At 34.5% G+C, this 23631-nt stretch overlaps 3 protein-coding genes across 3 annotated transcripts; 2 read left to right on the top strand and 1 right to left on the bottom strand.

Annotated features, from left to right (window-relative positions):
- Positions 1-3882: 3882 nt before the first annotated feature.
- Positions 3883-8131, bottom strand: LOC114742321 (alcohol dehydrogenase-like). Its single transcript, XM_028930594.1, has 8 exons — positions 7776-8131; positions 7398-7533; positions 7196-7265; positions 7021-7114; positions 6317-6530; positions 5696-5837; positions 4796-4966; positions 3883-4263 (listed from the first exon to the last, which is right to left on the bottom strand). Exons 1-8 carry the CDS (start codon positions 8074-8076, stop codon positions 4072-4074), a joined length of 1320 nt encoding a protein of 439 aa, XP_028786427.1. The 5' UTR covers positions 8077-8131; the 3' UTR covers positions 3883-4071.
- A 6723-nt stretch (positions 8132-14854) lies between these two features.
- Positions 14855-19432, top strand: LOC114742317 (TOM1-like protein 5). Its single transcript, XM_028930591.1, has 10 exons — positions 14855-14934; positions 15448-15570; positions 15950-16028; positions 16242-16340; positions 16441-16554; positions 17078-17238; positions 17668-17743; positions 18105-18190; positions 18399-18557; positions 18661-19432. The coding sequence occupies exons 2-10, from the start codon at positions 15470-15472 to the stop codon at positions 19025-19027; spliced, it is 1242 nt and encodes a 413-aa protein (XP_028786424.1). The 5' UTR covers positions 14855-14934; positions 15448-15469; the 3' UTR covers positions 19028-19432.
- A 1238-nt stretch (positions 19433-20670) lies between these two features.
- On the top strand, positions 20671-22147 carry LOC114742318 (UDP-glycosyltransferase 88F5-like). Its single transcript, XM_028930592.1, has one exon. The coding sequence runs from the start codon at positions 20671-20673 to the stop codon at positions 22066-22068; it is 1398 nt and encodes a 465-aa protein (XP_028786425.1). The 3' UTR covers positions 22069-22147.
- Positions 22148-23631: the final 1484 nt, after the last annotated feature.

Here is a 23631-nt window from a genome sequence, read left to right on the forward strand (position 1 = left end):
GTTCCGATTCATCATGTAGGGGATCTCTTAATGGTTTGGGATTTTTGTCTTCTTTGGTAGGTTGTTGCATTTGTCGCCCTACTCTGGCTGGAAGATTTTGAAAATTCAATCTGCCACAAGGAGAAGCAATGTGGTTCTCCTAATGGAATCTCATGCAGCACTCTTTCGGGTGCTCATGAAAGACGATGGTGATTATGCTTCAGTTGTGCAGAAAGAAAACGGAAGTTTAAGGTCAGCATCTCCCTTGGATATATCTTTCTACTAGCAGTTATTAGTGTGTATTTTTTATTTTTGATGTTCAATACACATGTTCCAAATGAAACTTCCCTTGCAATCTGGTATTCTATGCAAGTTATTTTTCTTTCTTTCTTTTTAATGATATAACAGTACCTAATCCCACTTCATTTTCAGATTACAATGATTAATTGGCAAGAATATTTATGCGATTTTCTAGAAATGATCAATGTTCCTGGGTTACGGCAGTTTGAAGCTACCATAAAAAGGGGACATTATGGCCTCGTGATATCAATGCTAAGCTAGAAATCTTGTGCGAATTGGTCAATCGAGTTCTTGAACCCTCCATTTTTAGGGAAAAGTTGGACGAGGTTATTGAACAGCGGCAGGCAATTGGTGCTACTAGAAGAGGAGAAGCGCTAAAAGATGGTAGAAAAGAAGAGAAGAAAAGGAACGGCTGAAAGCTGAGTTTGAAAGCAATGGGAGTATGGATGGGCACCATCAAATAAATGTAGCAACTGTCTCAACAAAAAATAATCACAGTAGACAGAATGGGGACATGGAAAGAAAAGAGAATGGAGAGAAGGAATCATCTAGGAACGGGGATGCTTTGGGTGGAAGGTCAGTGTTGATATAGTGAATTTTAGCTGCGTGCCTTTTTCTTTCCAGTAGTTTTTGTGACTTCCAACATAAAACTTGTTCTAAATTTATGAGCAGTTTGGACAAACATTCAAATGGTGCGTCCAAGAAGTCTTCTAGGAAGCTGAGTTTAGAACTGAAAGAACCAGCAGGAAATGGAAATGAGTCATCCAGAAAGGAATCACAGAAGCAATTAAATGGGAGAACGATCCGCCAGAGAAGAACAGTATAGAAAAGGGGTTTAGCCTACCTCCATTCTTTTGTTTTTTTTTTAAAATTATTTATTTAGTTTGCTCATTGGAGTTTTAATGATTCTGCTTGTTGCACAGAGAATATTTTGAACGAGAGATGGAAAAACGATTTGTTCGTACAAGTCCCCTGGGTAAGACAGGCATTACAACAGGTATTGGTGGTTTCGCGCGTGATGGGAGGATATTTGTGGAAAGTTCTGATTCCAAGGAATGGGCTACTACAGCAGCAAGGAAGAGGTACTGATTTTTTTTTTTTTTTTTTTTGGTGAACTAAGAGGTACTAAATTTAGATGGCCTGCTATATGTGCTTTTCCTTTAGGCACGAGACTCCTAACTTTTTATTGGTTTGCCTGAATAGCTTGAGGCATTGATGAGGTCACTGAATCGCAAGGGTGTGCGGGAAAGAGCATTGCACAAGCAACTGGAAAAATTATAGTAGAATATGGTGAGTTAGATTGTTTTCCAATTGAAGATTTTAATGGAGTACTAGTAGAACATTTCTCAGTCCTTGTTTCCAATTCACGTAGTGGAATATGATGATCTGAACCTAAGTAGAAGCCTTCAATTTAGACTTTTATCCCGGCTTTACACGTTTTATAAATGCTGCAAGCGGGCAAAACCGATCATGGTTACAACAACAAGGGAACACCTTTATTTTTGTTTACTTAAAAAATTTCTACTAAGTAATTCTAACGTAGAATGTCTTCAAAATGAGCTGATAGTTTGGAGTGGTTGACCATGGCTGGAAAAAAAAGAAAACACCATGTATTAGAAACTGTCATCAGAAGTTTGATTAATTTAACATTTTGAGATAACGACCATGTTTACCATCTTGATTCCCGTGAAACCTGTATTGCTAAATCAGGTTCTGATCTCCTAGTGATGACATGTAATCTTCCAATCTTCCGTTGAATATACTTTAAAATGTTGTCAATATATTTTTGTATCAGTTAACTTCATTTTTATTTATATTCCATGTTTATAGTACGGAACTTCAGAAGAGGTTAAAGGATCAGATACAGAAAATTGCACTAGATGAGTCTGTGCTCCGAAGGTCTACTCGTGTTCGAGCGCCACCTAGAGAAAATCCTGCCAATGCTTTCCTCAAATATGTTAATAAGTGGAAGGAAGAGTAGTTGGTGCAAGGAAGGCTTACATCTTTTTAGCTTAGCTTCTTCGGCTTGATGAAAGCTGGAACGTTCTGCATTTGTTTCTTTTGTTTACATATGGAGAATGGTAGCAAATGATTCAGTTGGTCCAAGGTCTGAGGAGGAATAGGATGATTAAACGGTAGTTTAATCTATCATCGGATGATGGACAAGCATGTATTTTATGCTTGATCCTGAAATTTTGTATATGGATTACACCATTTTTAAATAATAACTGTAGGTACAAAAAGAATTCTTGTATTTACCCGGCTCTAATTGTTGTTGTTATTATTTTTTATTTTTTGTTCTGTTGCATGGTCACTGCACTTGTATGTTGGTGTGGACATTTACACGGAACTATTCATGTGAATTTATAGCTGCCTGTCGTGATGTATATAACGTCTGTGTTTCTCCAGCTATCCGACAGGAATTCATTCTGCAGCCTTCTACGATTCATCTAAAAATCGACGAAAACCACACATAATGAAGGTCAATTGAAAGATATCAATTTTAATTTTTGTTGTCTGTGGGGGAAGAGTTTTTTTTTTTTTTTGGGGGGGGGATGCTCTGTCCAGTTTTTTGTTTAGTCTAAATTGTCATGCAAACAGCACAAGGGGGTATCACTTATCAGGACCTTGCCATGTTCCCCAGGCGTTCTATGAAACTAAATTATGAGCTTGTATTTTATATGGATCCTTAACACCGTTCGTTTACAACACTATTGCGATCGTAAAGGGCTGTTTTACGTGGAATTTACAGGCATATAAATTTGAGAAATAAATCATATTGTTGATAGTCTTGCTAAATAAATTTTGTTTTATATTGATTGCGGAGGCTCTCCCGTTTCAAGTTTTTCAAAATCGTATAGGTCGAAAATTAGTTCACCATGTTTGGGACGTTAGGCTCAACTCACTAGCGGTGGCATTATGTTGTGTGGTTAATATGTAATGTCCCCAGTTACTGAGTTCCATGTTTTCAGTCTCTCTCTCTCTCTCTCTCTCGCATCCTTAGTTTTATGATATTTTCTCACATTTCTCTTTGGCAATTAAAAGCAATCAGAGACAAAAGTGAACCAGAGAAACTGAAAGCATTTATAGAAGGAACCACACAACACACAAACATTACATAACCCTTGTCACTGAGGGAAGAAGCGAAAATAAACCAATACTGGTTCAAGCAATGCACCTTAACATAGGCATCAAAATCAGGCACTAAAACTCGCAATATAATTTTCCAGCCGCAAATTTCGAATTTATGGAAAGTAGGAGCCTGTCAACAAAGGAATTTGGTTACTATAAAAGGAGAAAGAAAACTCTTACAAGGGAGGGCTGCGGCACCAAAAGGAGGTGCACATTATTTTCTCCCCTTGTCCTTCTTTTCCCTGGCTGCATGCAGGATAGACCCTACAAGAGAAGATGAGGGGCCCCGATGCTTTCTTACTCAGTTAAACAGAAAATGCAGGACTACTTATTCATGTAGTGCACAATGCATGAATGCGTATATTCATAAGACGTCAGTCATGAGCACTTCAGCCATTATAATATCTTTAATCCGTACGATTTAACTTTGAGATATCTAAATGCAACTATCTCGACAAAATGAACCAGAAGTGACATGAAAATATTTATTTTATTTGAGTGCTTTGAACACATCATGGCCATTAGGAACTGTTATCAGTACAGATGAGCAGAATGTGAGCAAAAAATATCCATCATGTGATCTCAGGCCACCAGTTCCTTGCGTTACGGGCAAGAAGCAGAATTCTAGCCACAAAGCATTGCATGCAATGCAGAACAAGATTATCTTATCTCAATGACAGCTCGTCCAACAATTTTTCCCTGATTGAGATCTTCAAATGCTTTGCCTGCCTCCTCAAAGTTGTATCTTCTAGAAACAGCATTGGAAAGATTGAAGATACCTGTTTCTGCCAGTCTGACTAACTTAGGAAGATCTTGCCTTGCTCTACCTCCATACGATCCGATAATTTTTATCTACTCAGAGATGTTGTAATGGTTCATTGCAATAATGAAAGGCACCAAAAATAATTATCAGTTTAACAGAGAATTTCATAACAGTGCCTAAGAAAACTAAGCTTAATTTCTACAGTTTGAAGTCAGATCATCTTTCAACCAGATTATTCATGTGAATGCAAGATATTTCAATGAATTGATCCAGCTAAGGCCTTAAACTTGGCTTAAAAGAAGAAAATCAACATAAATAAAAATCATGTAACTTGAGAGAGAGAAAAATACCTGTATTTACTAACTTCAAGAGTTTCAATATTTTTACGTTTTGTAAAACAAGTTTTAGATAAATTGAGGTATTTTATACTTGGTAACAGATTTTGTTTCAGTGTCAGGAGAACATTAATTTTAAAAGATGCGATGGAAGTTCCAAATAGATTATATAAGGCCAGCTAGATTTGAATGGCACAGGTGTATCTTGACCATTATAGTTGAGACTTGAGAGTATAAGGAGTTACTTAATAGTTAGAAAGATATATTGCAGACAAAGAATATGCACCTTTCTACGAACAAGGCGATTTATATCCATTTGTCCTACAGCACCAGCTTGTGCTAGTCCAATCATCACAGCTTTTCCTCCATCCTTCACACTTTGTGTGCACTGGGAAAACGTCTGCGGTTTTCCCAAGGCTTCCACAGCAACATCAACACCTTTTCCACCAGTTATTTCCTGTTGAAATCAGTGTAAACAAAATAAAGGCTCCCTTCAGAGTGAAAGAAGTCAAACATCCCAAGGATGAGGCAATTTGTGAATTGAAAAATTGTTTGCGCTTTCCTACTAACTCTATACCTGTGGCTTTGTCAGAAAATAATAGCAAAAATAATTACTAGTAATATTGTAGAATAAGGGTTTACTTTTTGAATCTCACGATATTGGAAACAAGAAAGCTTAAAAATAGACGACAAATATGAATAGGAAAAGCTTGATATACAGTTCACGGACCAGAATTTCAAAGGATGTCCCATAAGGAGAATGAGAAGAAACTGAAACTATTAAAACCAAACAAGTTATGGTGGCAGAATAGAGGAACCAAACAGCATGGGCACTGGGCAGAGTTATTTCAAAGCAAAATATATGCTCCCTATACTTCTGTCTTATCAAAATACACAGAATGGCAAATTTTTTTTTTTTTTTTAAATACAGAGGTTCATCTAGCAGCCTTAGAATTAGAAAGACATTGATGCTTTGACAGCCTTCTAAATCAACTTGTTTAACCATTGATTCCTCGTAGACACCCGTGCAAACAAGTCGTGAAAAAGATTCTCTTATGTTCCTACGTAAAATTAAAAAAAAAAAACCACGCAGCTTTATTGTTTCAATTAGAAATAATATAGCAGTAATCCTCCGACCTGGCACTGTTAGATCTTAAAAGATTGAATCAAAGGAAAATGCATTTACAATTATCTTTCCAATTGGATCTTCTTGTGCTGCATTCACGGTGTGAGTAGCGCCGAATGTTTTTGCTTTCTCTAGCTTTTCATCCTGAACATCCACAGCAATAATTTCAGAAGCACCAAATGCTCTAGCAATCTGCAAACAGCTGGAAAGGAGGATAAATTCAGCTCAATGTTCTGTATCCCAGGGGTGAATTGGAATACCTATAATCTCCAAAATCATTTTGCAGCATCCAAGGGGTCCCCATAACGAAAGAGCTAAATGTATGATTCCCACAAATTTTTCGATAGGTTTGTATACAATCTAACAACACAATGAGAAACAATCTCATCAATATAGTAATAAGTTCCAAATGCTTAGGCACAACCATATAGTGTAAGATTGGATGTGCTCCGGGGTAAATGGAGTGTCAGTGAGCACAAGCACAGATATTCAGTCACTATAGTTGAGCAGCTATGCTTTCTTTGTTGTCCCCATAACTTTGTTGTAATGTAAGGCAGATGTAATTGACAAAATGTTATTAAGTCTAACTCAAGCAAGCATTTTGTCAAAGAGAACCAAAAGAAAGGTAGTGCGACTGCTAGGTGAAAATTAGACCCTCATCAGGAAAGTAGTTACTTTTACCTAGAACCAACACCTCCCGTTCCAATAACAGCAACAGAATCCCCTGGACGCACCTCAGCTGCATGGGCCATAGCACCATATGCAGTAAAGACGGCACATCCTAGTATTGCAGACTCTGTATATGGCAATGAGTCTGGTAATACGGTCAACGCATTTGCGGGCACAACACAGTATTCCGCAAGCCCTCCCATACTATACATGTAGACTGGTTTTCCTATAAATTATTAATATCAATCATTTTCAGCATTCAATAAAGACCGATACTATCAATGAGTAAGTTTAAAAATGAATGTCATATACATTGCAATCAAGTATCAACTGAAAATAAAACACCCGGGGGGTGGGGGGAGATAATTTTTTTTTTTTTTGGCCACCAACTTGCGGAGCATTGAATTAATCAACTGCAGATGCAATCAAAGGAACATACTTATTTCAGTGAAAGGACCTTGGGTTGTTTTGGTATTTCGTCAGTTCGTCACTCGTGACTAATTACAGTAATAGGTGTAGTGACAGTAAAAGGCAGAGGTGGTCCAGCTGGTGGTACTGCTTCCAGTAGCAAATTATGAAGATGTGTAGTCTACTATAAGCTTTCAGGTCGTTTAGTGGATCATAATAGAGTTCTTCTGCCAATGCTAGTAAAAGACTGGAGACCAAAGTAACTAAGGGAACATTATTAGCCTAAATAACATGTAAATCATATTTACCACTGCCGCGGAGAAACAGCCGAGTTTCACCGTCATAGAGGGTTCCTTTTGCCCGGTTGTAAGCAAAGAAAGCTTCACATAAATCATCATGCCCCTGTTTAGCAGTGGGATACTTGTGACAACATTGGCGAGCAATAAATCAGACAAGGCGCTTGATGCAAATATGCGATGTTACCTTTGAACAGTAAGAACAGTTGCCACAAGGCATAATGAAGGAACCAACGACTCGAGATCCAACGGGAAGCCTGCGAGACAGGATAGCATAATTATTACGACTTTTTAACTTTCCATTTAAGTTGACCGAAGAAAGGGAGCTTAAAGTCAACTGACTAGAACATTAACGAGTAGCAAAAGGACCATTAAACTTCGACTGCTACCTTTCTTTTGTTTTATTGTCTGTGAGAGAGCCATGTTCAACAACTTCGCCAGTTATCTCATGTCCCAGCACGCAAGGACTGGAAAAAGGAATTTCATCTTTTATAACGTGGAGATCAGAGTGGCATACTCCACAACCTGCATGCACAACAAATCACTCGATCATTAACTAATTTAATTCACTCGTTTAAAGCCAAAAAGGCTTGATTCTAAGAAACTAAACGAAAACCAGGAGTCTTTAGGATCTGAAAAGGTATGAAAAAATCATCGACGATTCTTGCTGTTGACAATGTTGTCGAAATCGGACTGATCGCAAAGTCGAAAGTCATCAACAACAATGACGAAGAGAAGGAAAAAAAAAAAAATTAAGGATTGCCTACCCTTAGTTCTAACGAGAACTTCTCCAGCCTTGGGGCGAGGGATGTGGAATTCCTCCATAGAGAGAGGCTTTCCAAATTCCCAGAATACAGCTCCCCGCATATACGATGGGACTCCACCACCAGAAGCGACCTGGGAGTAAAATGAAACACCATTTGAAACTCTACGAATAGCATTTTCATTCACAGCCTTATCGATCGGGAAATGCTGAGTCAGCAGCTCACTGAGAAACCATGAGCTAGGGAACTTGAAGCGGCGGGCATTGTGAATGATACTGGTTCTCCGAAGCAGAGCAGTTGCCATGGAGGAATTACACAAATCTCAGAGGTCAAACCGGGATGGATGAGTGAGGCCGATGAAATTGAAGCGGATAGGAACAAGAGATTGAGAATATAGTCGTATTATATATCAGAGCGGCTCCATACTTGGCAAGTCATCATATCGCATGCGTGCTAAGAGACAAAAATTTTCTCGGGGGAGTTAGCTTTTGGTCCCTATTATTCACACATGGTCCGTTTAATGCGAGGGAAATGGAAGGAAAAAAAACAAAAGAACAAAAAATTTCTGACAAGATTAATTTAAAATATTAAAGAAATTATTCACCAAAAAAATTAAAGAAATAATATTAAAAATTTTTAATTAATTTTTTAATATTTTATGTAATATTTTTTTTAATCAAAATCTATAACCTCAGTTCCCTAATTTCTTAAATCAAACTTATTAAAAAAAATTTCTTCCACTCAGATTCCCTCATATCAAACATAGGATAAATTTTAACTTGGAACAACTTAATTTTTATAATTTTAATTAAGCTACCATTTAATCTATAAATTTTATTCACTACAATGCAGTACTTATAATTTTATTCATTTAATATTTTAGCCTCTGTATTTAAAAAAAAAATTGTATACTTCATAAAACTTCAAAACTAAAATGTTAAATGACTAAAATTTTAAAGATTGAGATACTGTGAATTAAAATTTAAGGATTAATTTACAACGTTTAAAATTATAAGGTCAGAATTGCATGGGTTAAAATTTCAAAATTAAGTTATAACTGAGTTAAAATTAAATAGATGGAAATGGTAATTTTTTTCAAAAGATGGCTTCAATATTTTCTCCTTTTACGTATATTTTGATGAAACTTTCTTTTTTTGCCAGAATTTTTATCCTTGTAACAAAGCTTGACCATTGCATGTTTTTTATGTCAGTGACGGGAAATTTTTGTATTCCCACAAATTTTAAATTCCAGAGTTTTTTTTCAGTAAAATAAATTCCAGACTTTATATTTATGTGTGCGTATGTCACATATTTATCTGGTTTTCAAGGCTTTAAATTTAAGGGGATGTAACTTATTCCATCGAGACTATTGGTATTTTTTTGAAGCTTAATAATCTAATTGACATTAAACTTTTTTGGGTTAAGGTGTAATTTTAACCCCGATTATATTTTTTAGATATAATTTTGTTATTGATCTTTTTAATGGTACAATTTTGACTTTTGTCTTTTTTTTGGGTGCAATTTTGACCATGAGGGGCAAAATTACATCTAAAAATTAGAGGCAAAATTGTACCCAAAAAAAAGATTAGGGGCAAATTACATCTAAAAAATAAGATCGGAGGCAAAATTACACATGAGAAATAAGATTAGGGTCAAAATTACATCTTAACCCAACTTTTTTTTTGAATTTTTTCAAACAGGAAGTAGTGAGTTATAATTTTTTGAGAAGAGTACTATTAATATTTAGGATTTTAACTTTATATATAATCATATGGGTGATATTTCTCTTATTTAAAATTTAAAAATATACAATACTCATAAACAGTAGCTCATTATATGTGTGTCTGTGTGCGTTTGTATGTGTATTTTGTTGTGTTAATCATATATTAGTACTCCTTATGCTCTCAAATGTAAAAATTAGATAATTAATTTGCAGGCATTAAAAAAATTAGTTAAATTAATTATTTGTAGTAATATATGTTGATTTTTTTAAATTATATTCTTTAATTATTTTATTCACATTAATAAAACCCATCTTTAATTCATGCAATTAACAATAAGAGTTTAAGAAAAAAAATTATAAATTTTAAAAAAATAGAATGAGATTTTTTATTTAAAATTAACGTTAATCCTCAAACTACTTTTATATTTACGGGAGAATTACAATAAGGTCCTTAAAAAAATTACAAAAAAGTCCTAAAAATAATCATTATTCATTTTAAAATTTATCATTACAAACTGTTCAGATTATTATTAGGACTTTTTAGTAATTTTTTTTAGGGATTTGATTTTAATTCTCCTTATATTTATTATGGAAGGAAGTACTGAAGATTTTCTCTGTTCATGTAGCAGTGTGCAATTGTGCATACCGGTTAGCTTCTCATCTTTTCATTATTTCGAATGAAGCACAAACTCGCATTTAACTTCTAGTGAATAAATTGTCCTCGCTCTGCCTTTTTTTCAGCAAAAACAAGAAGAAGGAAGAAGTAGTAATTTTCAATATTAGTTTATAATCTCTATAATTATTTAGTCTATATCTGAATTCATGTTGAAAATTGTCAACACACTGTTTTGGTGAAAATAGCCTTCTTTTTCTGTTTTGGGTAAAAATAGCCTTCTAAAATTGTGCATAGACATGTAGAAGACCAAGTACACCAAGATGGAAAAATGAACATGTGCTTAGACTAACTAGTGATTTCCAAAAAATGATTGACAAAAGTATAGTCAAGTACAAATAATTTTAAAAAGTGACATTTTGATGAAAAATAAACAAAGACATTAAATATTGGTTGGCTGTATTTGGATTAGTTTTTGGATATATTTTAATGAAAAGTGAGGTTTTTAATAATAAATTTTGTAAAAAAGTTATCTCAATAATTGAAAATGTTTGAATAATTGTTATAGAACTACTTTTTCATATTTCAATTATTAGAAAGATATAAGTTAATGTGATGGTTTAAAAAAAAAAAGAAGAGATTTTGCAATTGAATGGAGGATATTTTTGGTATACAGTCCTCTGAGACTATCATTTTTTTTTTTTTGAAAAGATGATCATCCTACCTCGGTGGAAAACCATGTCTTTGGCCACTAAAACCATAGTTCCAGCACAATAATCAAATTTTACAAAAAAAAAAAAAATTTTATAGAGGTGTTTGGGTAAGTGTTCACAAAAACCAATGTTGTGCTAAAATGTGGTTTTCTTTCTTGGGATGTTTTCTAGATGGCAATAAAACCGTGGTATTAAATAAACCTTAACCTTTAAAACTTTAGTTTTTAGAGTATTGGGTACTTCAAAGTTATTTTGATTTAAGGTATAAATTTACCTTATCAGTATTCATTTAAGAGTATTGGACAACTAAAATTTTTTTTTGATGCAAATTTATTTCAAAAGTTTAAAATCGTAACAATGTTGCCTCCCACGACCAAAAATGTTAATAGTCATCACTATTTTAATAGTCAATACGTTAATTTTTAACGGTATGAGATAATATTATTATGATTTTAAATTTTTGAAGCAAATTTGTACACACAAAAAAACTTTCAGGTACCAGTATTCTTGAGTAAAGGCATATTTGCACTTTAACCCTCTTAATATATAAAAATCAATATTTTAAATTATTAAACTTACAAGAAATGAATTGTATTGAATTAAAGTTTAATGTTTGAGTTGTAATCCGTAAATAATATGAGAATGGAGTTACATCAAGTTGAAGTTTGGAAACTAATTTACTACTGAATTAAAATTATAGGATAGAAAATATTAATTTTTCTAATATTACATAAAAATATTTTAGGAGATCAAATCACATTTATTAAAATTTAATAATTTACTTAACTTTCTTAATTTATTTAAATTAATTAATTAGCTTTTTATGTCAAGTCTGGTCCTAATTCTAATTATAAAATCTTATTTATAATTTATAAATAAGATTTTATAATTAGGATAAGTGGTAGCATAAATATTAACATCTCAACTTTCTCTGCACGTGCGAGAAGCCTTTAGCAGCTGTTTCACTGTTCGCTTTCCCGGCCTGACTTGTGTCCCAGGCCCCCCCTCCACTTTCAACCTTTATGAAATCTGATAACGTCCCCCGGCCGGTCACCTCATCCTGCACCTTACCGTATTTTTTGAGAAAATCGCGATTAGTCTCCCCCACTAATTATCGCTAAGTGAAGATGAAGCACACAGTACACTTTATGCATTATAAATGCAGTACTTCAGCCTGTTGTAAATTTTATGAGTAGCTATTTTTTAATATCTATATGAATTATATTAAAAATTAAATTTAGCAATAAGAATAACTATCTTCCAAATGTTTTTTTTAACATAATTATTTAAATTAATTTCTTCTTTATGCATTTTTTTATATTTATTTTTCAAAATTCTCTTATATTTTGTATTGGTTAAGGTATATATCTAGCCCTTTAATATTATATAATGTTTCAGTTTAGTTCCTTAATTTTAAAAAGCATACATTTAATCTTTTAACTTTCAAATCGTTAGGCTTAAATAATGATCTTTGTAATAATTATAATTATTTTGAAAATTAAATTTAATATATTAGTATTTGAGAATATTTTATTAATATTTAAAATCTCAATGTCATTTTTTTAACAATTTTTAATATTAAGAGGCTAAATTAAAACTATGTATATAAAATTAAAGTATTAAAGGTGGACTTTAATTTTTTGTATTTCAACCTTAAAAACTGGCTCCATAGTACATAGCACCCACCACACGGCTAGTACTGGGAAAACGGGCCGGCCCGTCACAGGCTCGGGCTTAAACGGGCCGGCCCGTTTAAGCCCGAGTTCAAAAAATGAAGCATTTTCCCAAGCCCGGCCCATGAGATAACGGGCTTAGACTGGCCCGCGGGCTTTTGATCCGTTTAACTAAAATGTATTTTTATTATTATTTTTTGCCTATTTTATCGAAATAATAAAAATGAAACAACAAAATTACTAATAAAAGATATAAATATAAATAAAAATAAGTCACAAACATAAATATCATTATGTCAAAACATCTATCACAGTGTAATAGAGTCTATTGAATGAACAAACTAAATAGAGGACAGACATAAACAACTAAATAAACACTAAGTTCAGTAAATAATTACAATATGGATGATCTTGTTTAATTATAAATAATTAACAAAAAAGTTTAACTAACAAACATAGTATATATAGAAAATAATTGTTTGTCCTACTGACAAAAAAGAAAAGAGTTCATCATCCCTAGTTCTAAATTTGTTTCTAACTATAAAAATGATATAGATCTTTATTTTAATTCAAAAGATTCTTTAACCAATTCTATTTCAAGTATAAAAAATATGAAAGAATGATAAATAAAGATTGTAAAATAACACATACAGTATTTTAATAGGTTTTGACAACTTATAAATAATAACATTTTTGTTAATATACTTAGAATTATGGTGATTTCTTTTTTTGGGAATGCCATTTGTGTAAGCAGTGGGGGTAAGTAAAACTAAGAGTATATTATATGTAAAATGTTAGGGTTTTTCTTTTTAAGTTAAGAAAAAAATATAAAATTAAAAAAAAATATTGGCGGGCTTAAACGGGCCGGCCCGCGACCCTACAGGGCTGGCCCTTTTAAGCCCGACTTTCCTTTCAAGACTCCAAAATACAAGCCCGGCCCGCGACTTAAACGGGCTAGGCCAGACGGGCTCGGCCCGTTTTCCCGGCTCTACACACGGCACAGGAGAGCTTTTGAAAAATTGCCTATGACCGGTTGAAATGGCGACTTTCTTAGTACCTCTAATCTTAATTATAAAAATTTATTTATAAATTATAAATAATATTTTATAATTAAAATCAGAGGTAATAACTGATAATTTTATTAATTCATATTTTTCGCAGTCCTAAAAATACATTATTTACTGTATATATAAAAACGGGATTGATCAATTTCTTAATTGGGTGGATTCTTTGGGCCGAAAGATCAGGGCCCATTATTTATTTGTAATAAAAGCACATTAACACGTGGCAGCAAAGAAATGGGTAGCAGGAGGAATAAAGAAAGTGGCCGGTGATTTTAACAAATGCCAGTGCCAGCATGTCGTCCTTGACTCCTTGGAAAAGAAGTTTTAGCAGTAGGAAGAAAGTTCAGGGTAGGGACATCCTTAGTGGGCGGTGCCGCTTTCGTCGATTAGCTTCCTTCTTCACTCCTTCGCTGCTCTGCTCTCACCACTCAGCGTTCCTAACCATCTTCTCTTTCTGCTATATAATATTTTATTCAATTTTTTAATTCCAGCTATCAACTAAATTCTTAATTCTCTTTTCTGTGTTTTTTTCTTCAATCTGTTCCCAGCATCAAAATCCTCTCTCCCTAGCAATAAGGAATTGGTGTAAATTGTTCAAAAAGCTTAAAGCCAACCCAAAAAGAAAAGGAAACAAAAGCAGTCTGTGAAAAGATAACGGCAGTAAAATACACTGAGTAGCATTTGATCTTCCAGGGAGTCCGTTTCTCTATTGAAATGCTGAAGCTCTTTAGGGCTTACCAGTGCATCTTCGTTTTCTTTCTCGTTCTCTCTGTCGTCGCATCCATCTTCAGAAGTACGTCTTCTTTTCAGCTGTAATTTTCATTCTATTAAACCTCGTAATCTTTGCCGTTGATCAAATTCACTTGCAGTGATCGAAAGTGCTGGTCGAAATTAAATTTTCTACAGTTATATAATCTTGCTGGTACTGAGTTTCTTGTGGGTTTCATTTTTCTTAAACAGAGGAGTGTGCTGTGGGTTTCTTACGTGTCTTAATTGAGATCTGAGAGCATGGTTAAGTTACCTTGTTTCCGAGCTTTATTATGACACCCAAAATATTAATCGTTGCTAACTGGGAATGAAAGTACTGAGCAACGTGAAATTAATTGATCTGAGAGCATAGCTTCTTGACTCATTTTTATTGTGCGTGCGTGTTTTGTTGGAGAGGGTGGCGATATGGTTCTGGACATACCATTATAAATTTTTGCTTATTTTCTTCAATGCTATTCATTTGCTCTGGCATTTGAAATCTGGTGAAGTGAGTTAATTGACCTTTTAAGTTTTATTGGTTGCAGGATAGTTTATGATCCAGTAGCAGTTCCCTATTTGTTTGGTCATCCTACACTCTGGCATTTAACTTAGCACCGCAGACGCGGCATGTAAGTTTCACTGCCATGTCTGGCCTGTTTATTGTCCAGTGAAGGGGGGTTATGTTTTATGGTACAAGTTAAGAATGTTGTGATATCAATCAACTGAATGATCAATTGCCTTCAAAAGTTCAAGTCTCCTAGAGAATTATATAGAACCATCTACAATCTATTATGACATTGAAGTGGGGTTTTGGTCTATACTTTGCAGAAAGATGAAATGTTAAATCGAACTGCATGTCACCCTGTTCTTCTATTAACAAGTAGTAGATGCTAGCTGTATCAAATACAATGAAAACTGTCTATGTTAGGTTTCCTATGATTTGCATTATTCATTATTCCAGTTGTCAATTCTCTCTATCATATGTAGAAGATTTTCTGAAAGTTTTTCTTGTAGCCTTTTATGGACTTCTGTAGTTTGTGTTTTTTCCTTCATCTTCAGCTGACAAAGTATCGAACCTTGCTTTGCTTCTCGTCTGCATCCCCTTCTGTATCATCTGTTCACTTTTGATGTTCTATTTGTAGTTGGATTTGAACCTGAAATAAGATGGCAGCCAAGCTTGTCAAAGCTGCAACAAGTGAAAAACTGGCTGAAACTGATTGGATGAAAAATATTGAAATATGTGAAATAGTTGCTCATGATCAAAGGTACCCATCTTGCTTCTAACTCTTTTCATGTCATTGGTTCGTTATGATTGATAACTATTCTAGAACATTGCAAAGAGAAATGAACAGTGGATAAATGCCCATGAAGTTATTATCAACGGTATTATATGAAATGTAGTCATCTTGACTGCATCTGTTGTCAAAGTCCTGGTTAAGTGGTGAAAATCTGGCATGGTGATGCCAAACATACTTAATTTTCTATTCTAATTGTTTTCACCACGTGACCATCCCTGGATTGATTCCTGATCCTGGATGACTCTTGTCTGGATTTTGAAATTTGGAACATGGATGAGTCTGTTGATCTGCCAGAATAATTGTAGTACCAAAATTTCAACCACTGTATCTTTTTCTGAATATGCAGGCAAGCTAAAGATGTTGTTAAAGCTATTAAAAAAAGACTTGCTGGCAAAAATCCCAACACTCAACTTTATTCAGTCATGGTGAGTGGTATATAGTAAATTTTCATGATGTACCTGATACTACGTTTACCACAAACGATAAGCTTCATTATATAACTTCTCTCACATACTTACTTCGTATACCGTAAAATCACTTTTAAAACTATGGTTTGGTTTTCACTCAAACACCAACCAAATTGCTGTCCTCTTCTATGGCACCCTACTAAATCATCTGTTCATTTTTTGATTTTCTAGTTATTGGAAATGTTGATGAACAATATTGGGGATCCTATTCATAAGCATGTGGTTGATATGGGAATTATTCCTATTTTGGTGAATATTGTGAAGAAAAAGGTGATTTTTTCCCAACCCAAACTCTTCTTTTGGGAGTATTTTTTTTTTCTTTTCTTTTTTTGGCTGACCCTATTGTTTTTGGCATTTTCTTTGCTTGCAGTCAGATTTGCCTGCCCGAGAGAGGATCTTTCTCCTTTTAGATGCCACGCAAACATCCCTTGGCGGTGCTTCTGGAAAGTTTCCCCAGTATTATAATGCATATTATGATTTAGTGGTGGGTGCAAATATGAGAAGTAAATCTAGAATTATTTGATTTATCAGTGGTGGCTGGGCTTGTCACTTGGCATAGTAAGAAAGGCGAGAATTCTTTAAGCCCCATGACATTGAAAATCTTAATGACTTAATACAGTGTTTGGTTCCTAGAATGACAGCGTGGGTTGTAAAAAGCTTGTTTAGTATGCCTTAATCACAAAGTCGAAAGCTGCCATCTCAAGGAGAAGTATTTTTAATTTTGTATTTGAACAGGATTATTAAGGTGTTACAAAAGGTTGCACAAGATATTTGGGTGTCGATTTTTGTATTTTTATGTAATTTTTAAAAGCCCCCTTTTTATGGTTTTCCCCCCCTCTTACTTGCTAACGGATATTTGCCACCCACACAGAAGATGGCTTTCGCCATCTTGATATTACTTCTATGTGATGCAAGTGATTGTACAACTTTTCCTCCTTTTTGTCCATGCTAAATCATTGTAAGTTTTCTGAATAGTTCTGACTGCAATCTATGTATACTTTATATAGAGTGCTGGCGTGAAATTTCCTCAAAGGGATCGTGTGGTGCAATCAAATCATCCTAGTTCACAACCTACTAAGATCAGTAACGTACTGAACAGGGAGTGGGGCTCACCTAGAGAAGAAGGAGTTGCTCAGCAAGCAGAGTCACAAACTGTTCCTGAATCTAGGTGATTTTTGCTTTTTGGTTCTAGTGTAATATGACAACATATTCAGCAAACATTTTATGGCAATGTCATTTTCCGCACACTATATGGTCAACTTGCGTTTGGTCAATAATATTGAGTCAGTCCTCTACGTACTGTGCATTGAATTGGATAATCATGACATGAATTTTAATTGGGATAGAGATTATTGTAGTAAAAATCAGAGAAGCTTCCGACTTTGCGGCCAAGTGAAAAGAGAAAAATGCCAAAATGTAATTTTGGGGGGATTCCTTTTTTCTTTCTTGTGGATTTAGGTCAAATCATAGTAGAAATTGAGTAGTGATATGGGGACCTCGCTGTAGGGAACTCTTGGAAAAATATATTCTTCTAGAAAGTTTGTTCTTATTGCCATTTTCATTTAGCAGAGTACTTAATTCAACACATATCTTGCAGTATTATTCAAAAGGCGAGTAATGCATTAGAGGTTCTAAAAGAAGTCCTTGATGCTGTTGATCCCCAGCATCCTGAGGTATGCCAATGATCTGTCATTCTGACAGTTTGTCATACAAATGCACTTGCTCTATAAGTTTGTTATAATAACTTCAGCCATGCCATCATCGTCTTCTTTCTTTTTACCTCTTCCTGGTGCTGATGCTATTATATCCAGAAATCTCCGTGGGAATATAATAAAATACTTAGCTTGTACCAGAATTTGTAGGCACAAAGCAGAAAACAAGAAACCATCTTGGTGACTTGTTCAAGATTACGAGCCATCTAAAACATTAAGATGGCTGCCTCCTAAGAAATGTCTGAAAGTATAGCTGTTATTTTATTTAACATTTTAATGAGTAGCAATGATGCTAAAACCTTATCTTTTCTTTTGACTTTAGGGAGCAAGCGATGAGTTCACCCTTGACCTTGTAGAACAATGTTCATTTCAGAAGCAAAGGTTAATGCATCTTGTGATGACTTCTCGGTGAGAACACAAGGCTGCCTTAAACTTCTCATTTCTGCTTTTGGCCTATGTAGAGAGAGGCTTAGGTTTATTAGCTGTATGCCGCACAGCATTGGTATTAATTCTGAGAAAAACATTAGTACTTGCATGTTTTATTGAATTATAGTTATTTGTACCTTAAACATCTTTTATCCTTGGTTTTTTTGTCTTCTTTTTTCTTTTTGGGTAGAGACGATAAGATAATTTCTCAGGCAATTGAATTAAATGAGAAGCTTCACAAAGTACTTGCAAGACATGATGACCTTCTTTCTGGTGGAGCTACAGCAGCTGGTAATTGTTTTGGCCATGATGAACCAGAGGAAGAGGAGCCAGAACAGTTGTTTCTTAGGTGCCTTGCTTGTTCTTCGGACTTGCTATTTTAATTCCCCTTGTCATGAAGGGCGAAATTTTTTTCAGTCCAACCGACCAACCCTTGTCTGATTGTCTGGCAGATTACGGAAAGGGAAGGCTTGCGTACGGGCTGAAGATGAAGACACTGCACCCCAGTACCCTGACTTGGCTTTGCTTGAAGAAAGACTGAATCGTCCACTAATAAGGCCGCTCTCTCTAGAGCCATCACGAGAACCTAGTCCTCGTTCTCTTCCCGCTACAATTCCGCCTCCTCATGCAAAAGGCGTCAATAGAGAGCCGCCTGTTGTTGCCATACCACCACCACCTGCAAAGCACATTGAGCGGGAGAGATTTTTTCAGGAAAAGAAGACGGATGCTTTTCCTCTGGCGGGGCACATGAGGGGCCTCTCTTTACATAGTTTAAATGGCAGCAGCTCTCACAGTGGAAGCTTTGATTCCAGTGACTAGACTTCTGTTTTATCTTTTAAATGTCTAGTTTGAATTTTAAGCTGTGAGAGGATGCTGATTTCTGATTTAGTCCTGGGGGGTTACGTTATGAGAAAGGACGAACACAATCCTCTTGGAAAGTGCATGTAGGGAGTTTTCTGAGATCATATGCCATGACCTGAGATTTGTAATTATTGCTAGTAGGAGCAGGTTTGTTCTAGTGCTTTATTTTCTAATTTGTTGGGATCTGTATCTACTTTCCCCACCTTAGTAATTATTCCTACAAAGTCATAACCGTCTAGTAGGCCAGGGTTTGCTTCTTACCGTGTTGTAAGCTACCTCGAAATTTTCTGTTGTGTTCGGTTTGGATTTTGTCTCGTCTCTCTGCTCCTTCCTCTACGTCACAGTCAAGATATTTATATGCAATATTTAAAAATTATTTATTTATTCAAATTCTAAATGCAGGAGTTAAATAATTAATTTGCAAAATTAGAAAAATTAATTTAGTTATTTGCGAAAAAATGTGTTAATTTTTTTAAAGTACTTTTTTTTTTAAATGAGTTGAAGGAAAAATTATAAATTTGAGAAATAGAATGGGTTATGGTTTTAAGTGTAGAAGAAAAAATTCTACCCGCTCTTGCTTTGTTATTACAACGACAGTAATTGAAATATGATGTCGTAGATCTTCGTCTTGTTTTTATCCTCACATTCATGTCAATCATTATAGTATTTAGGAAGTACTTGGATGGAAACCAAACTATAGTTTCAAAAATATTTTTACGATTTACGAAATAAATAGATGGAGGAGTTTGTCTCGTTTTACGAAAAAGTATTTTTGAGAAGCACTTTTCAATATTGTCAGACACTTTTTTAGTGTTCTCAGTATAAAGTGGCGCATACAGAGGAAAAAAAAAAAAAGCAAGTATACATCCATGCATATACATGTTTGCAACTGGGGACGTATCGATCTTTTTGTACTTTTTAGTTTATGTTTTTCCTTTTCATTCAAATTAATTTGTTTAATGTTTAACATTCTTTTGTCTATATTGAATTAATCATTCTAAATTAACAATGAGCATATAAATTAATACACCAATATATAAAGAACTCAAAAAGTGCAATGGGATTTAAGCTTCTAATCCTATAAATTAAGGAAAATGATTTAGGATTCCCAAAAAACAAGAGTATTAAAACCCTAACTACACGATGTCAAATTTTCACCACAAAAGTGACTAGAATAATCTCGGGATTTATTGATAAACTTGCTTATCGAGTCTTATCACTATTGCCAATGTGTGTGAAGTTTTCAATGTTGTCTTGAAATTCAAAACCTTTATTACTATGCAACATTTTCACACTAAGGTCAAAAAAAACAAAGAAATCTAGGCAAAACAGAGACTTGCAATAAACAATAAAAAAAGTGTGGGGTGGCGTGGCTAAGAGCCCTGATGTGACAACGGAAGCCCCACTCTCCTTGGAAGCCCACTTTATTTCCACCTGTCAAATGGGATTATGTATTTAATTCTATCTTGAGATCCTAGAACTTTTCAATCTGTACAGCATAATTGGTACCCCGACGCCCTGGCTCATCTTAATCACTTAACTCTTGTGCGCTTCCGGCAAAAGAGGGATCTGAGTTCTTCTTCTTCCTCTGCTCTGTAAAAATGAAAGAAACAATAGTTTTGTATCCAGCTCCAAGTTTTGCTCACTTGGTCTCCATGGTTGAACTGGGAAAGCTTATCTTGCAACACCAACCCCATTTATCCATACTCATCTTGGTCCCATCCATGCCTTCTGATCACTCTACTTCTGCTTCTTCATCATACATCAGTGATCTCTCCCTAACTGGGATTCCCATGTCTTTCATTTATCTCCCTTCCCTCCAAGTTTCAGTCTTTGATTCTGTCGCCATGAATGCTCTTAATGTTCTTGATGCCCTCAAAACTTTATCTTCTTCCTTCACTATTTTGGCTCTTGTGACCTCAGCTCCTCATGAAAACTTGAAGACCCACATCCCCACTTTCTGCTACTTCACCTCATGTGCTTCTGCTCTGGCTTTCTTCCTCTACTTACCTACCTTGCATGACCAAACCAATAAAAGCTTCAAAGATCTCACAGAGACTCCTTTGAATTTTTCTGGTTTGCCTAATTTTCTCAGCGCTTCTTCCGCCCCTGAACCTGTGCTGAGTCGAGAGGGCCCCTCCTACCACTTCTTTCTTAGTTTTGCTTCTTCTCTTCTGAAATCTAAGGGAATCATAGTGAACACCTTCAATTTTCTTGAACCCCGAGCTGTTGAACCTATGAAAAATGGTGTTTGTGCCCCAAATGATCAAACCCCACCAATTTTCTGCATTGGTCCATTGATTACAAGTGCGAGAGATCATGCTATTTCCAGTTCCTCTTCTGAAGACGAAACATCTAATTGCATAGCATGGTTAGATAAGCAGGCAAATAGAAGTGTTGTGTTCTTGTGCTTTGGAAGCAAGGGAGTGTTCTCTGAAGCTCAGATAAAAGAAATAGCTATTGGTTTAGAAAAGAGCAACCATAGATTCTTGTGGGTAGTGAAGAGTCCTCTGGGTCTGGACACAGAACCCAAATTGGAAGAACTGTTACCAGATGGTTTCTTAAAGAGAACCAAAGAGAAGGGTCTAGTTGTGAAATCATGGGCCCCACAGAATGCCATTCTGAGGCATGAATCAGTAGGTGGGTTTGTGACTCACTGCGGTTGGAACTCAGTGTTGGAAGCAGTGAGCTATGGAGTGCCAATGGTGGCTTGGCCATTGTACGCAGAGCAGAACTTGAACAGTGTGATTATGGTGAAGGAGATGAAAGTGGCCATACCTATCATAAGTGAAGAAGCAGCAAGGGATGGAAGCAAACTAGGGTTGGTCGTTGCAGAGGAAGTGGAAAGAAGAGTGAAGGAATTGATGGAATTTGAAGAAGGGAAGATTCTGAGACAGAGGAGTTTGGAGATGAAAGCCAGGGCCATTGCTGCTTGGTCTTCAGGTGGCTCATCTTCAACCGCATTTCATGACTTGGTAAGCTCTTGGAAGCATGGTTGACCAAGAGGTTTGGTTTCCGCTTTTGAAAACTAAACATCTTTGCATGTAGATTTTAGAAGTCAGAGTTATTTGGGTAATTTGTTTTCTTTCACCAAATCCATTTACAAATGCTTCTAAAAGTCCATTTGTCAAAAGTTAATATGATTGTTTCCTAGAACTGTTGAATTTTGAACAACTTTCGATTACTTTTCAGTAGTAAAAATTGGTTTGGATTACCTTCTAAATAACTTCCATGTTATCAAACTAAGTTTTTTAGAAATGTATCCTACTATAAATTCTTCTGCAATAATTAACCTTTAAGGGTTGACTTCTGACAAACTGAAAACCAAACGTACATTTGGAACTGATATATTTGGCCTTCGTCACCTCAAAAATCACCTTGATAGGGCCAAAAGATATATTTGGCTTTGGACTGACATTGGAGTCAAATAATTTTTCTTTTCCAAAGATCAAATCAGACCTGAAGTCACATTATCAAGCATTTAGAGTTGTAAAAGCCAGATGAATATAGGGAAAATCATAGAAAAAGATCTTGAAATCTCTCTGTATGCAATTTTTCAATTTTTAAAGTTTTTGTTTCCATAAATATATAAAATAATTATTTTATAAAAATATATAAATATAAATCACATTATATTAATTAAATTTTAGCCAAATTTCAATTTGAAAAATACAATAAAAATAAAAGTCACTTTTCCACATATTAACCCAAACAAATCTCTACTCTCCACGCTTCATTTAATACTACTTCATTTTAATATTTTTGATAGATTTTAACTGTAATAGACATGGGATTTAAAATATAGATAATATTTTGCTTACCCAAAAAAAGGAAGATAATATTTTAACCATCATTTTTTGTGGAAAAAAATTGAATTATTATCTTAAAAATTCATTACTAGGTATGTTGAAATTGAACTCGGGATTGTCAGCCCTTGCCTATGAGATTTTATATCATATATTGAGATTAAAAAAGAAAAAAATTAGCTAATATTATTTGTTATTAATTTTATTTTTTTATAAATGATTTTTTCACTCTTACGTATCAACAAAAGAATTACAACAAATAAAAGGAAAATCATCAATAAATCTATATACTTATACCTTGTGAAATCTTTAGAAATAAAAGGAAACATTAACCTTCAAAAACAAAGGAAATTACCTTAGAATAAGCATTGGAATATCGTTCGCCTTGTACAGGAAATAAAAGTATTTTACTTAATAAAATTCATACCCTTTTAAACCTTTTAATCATTTCACATTTAAACCTATTTTACAATCAATCATTCAAATAAATTTTAGTTTGTCAGGATAATTTTTTTTAACAAAAATCGATCCAAATAATTTATAATGTCATAAAACATCCGAGAGAGTGCTGGGAAGACTAATATTAAGATAATAATACTTATAAAACTTTTGGTTTTTTCAAGGGTTAATATTATTTTTACTTCTTAAAATTTGATCTCATTTCAATTTATTTTGGTTCTTGAAATTTTTTTTTTTTTGGCCAAAAGGTTCTTGAAATTTGAAACCAATAGTTTTGATTCTTAAAATTTGATTTTA

This window comes from Neltuma alba, unplaced genomic scaffold (genome assembly GCF_004799145.2).
Source record: "Neltuma alba isolate B1F8T4 unplaced genomic scaffold, ASM479914v2 tig00003706_pilon, whole genome shotgun sequence".
Taxonomy (NCBI): domain Eukaryota; kingdom Viridiplantae; phylum Streptophyta; class Magnoliopsida; order Fabales; family Fabaceae; genus Neltuma; species Neltuma alba.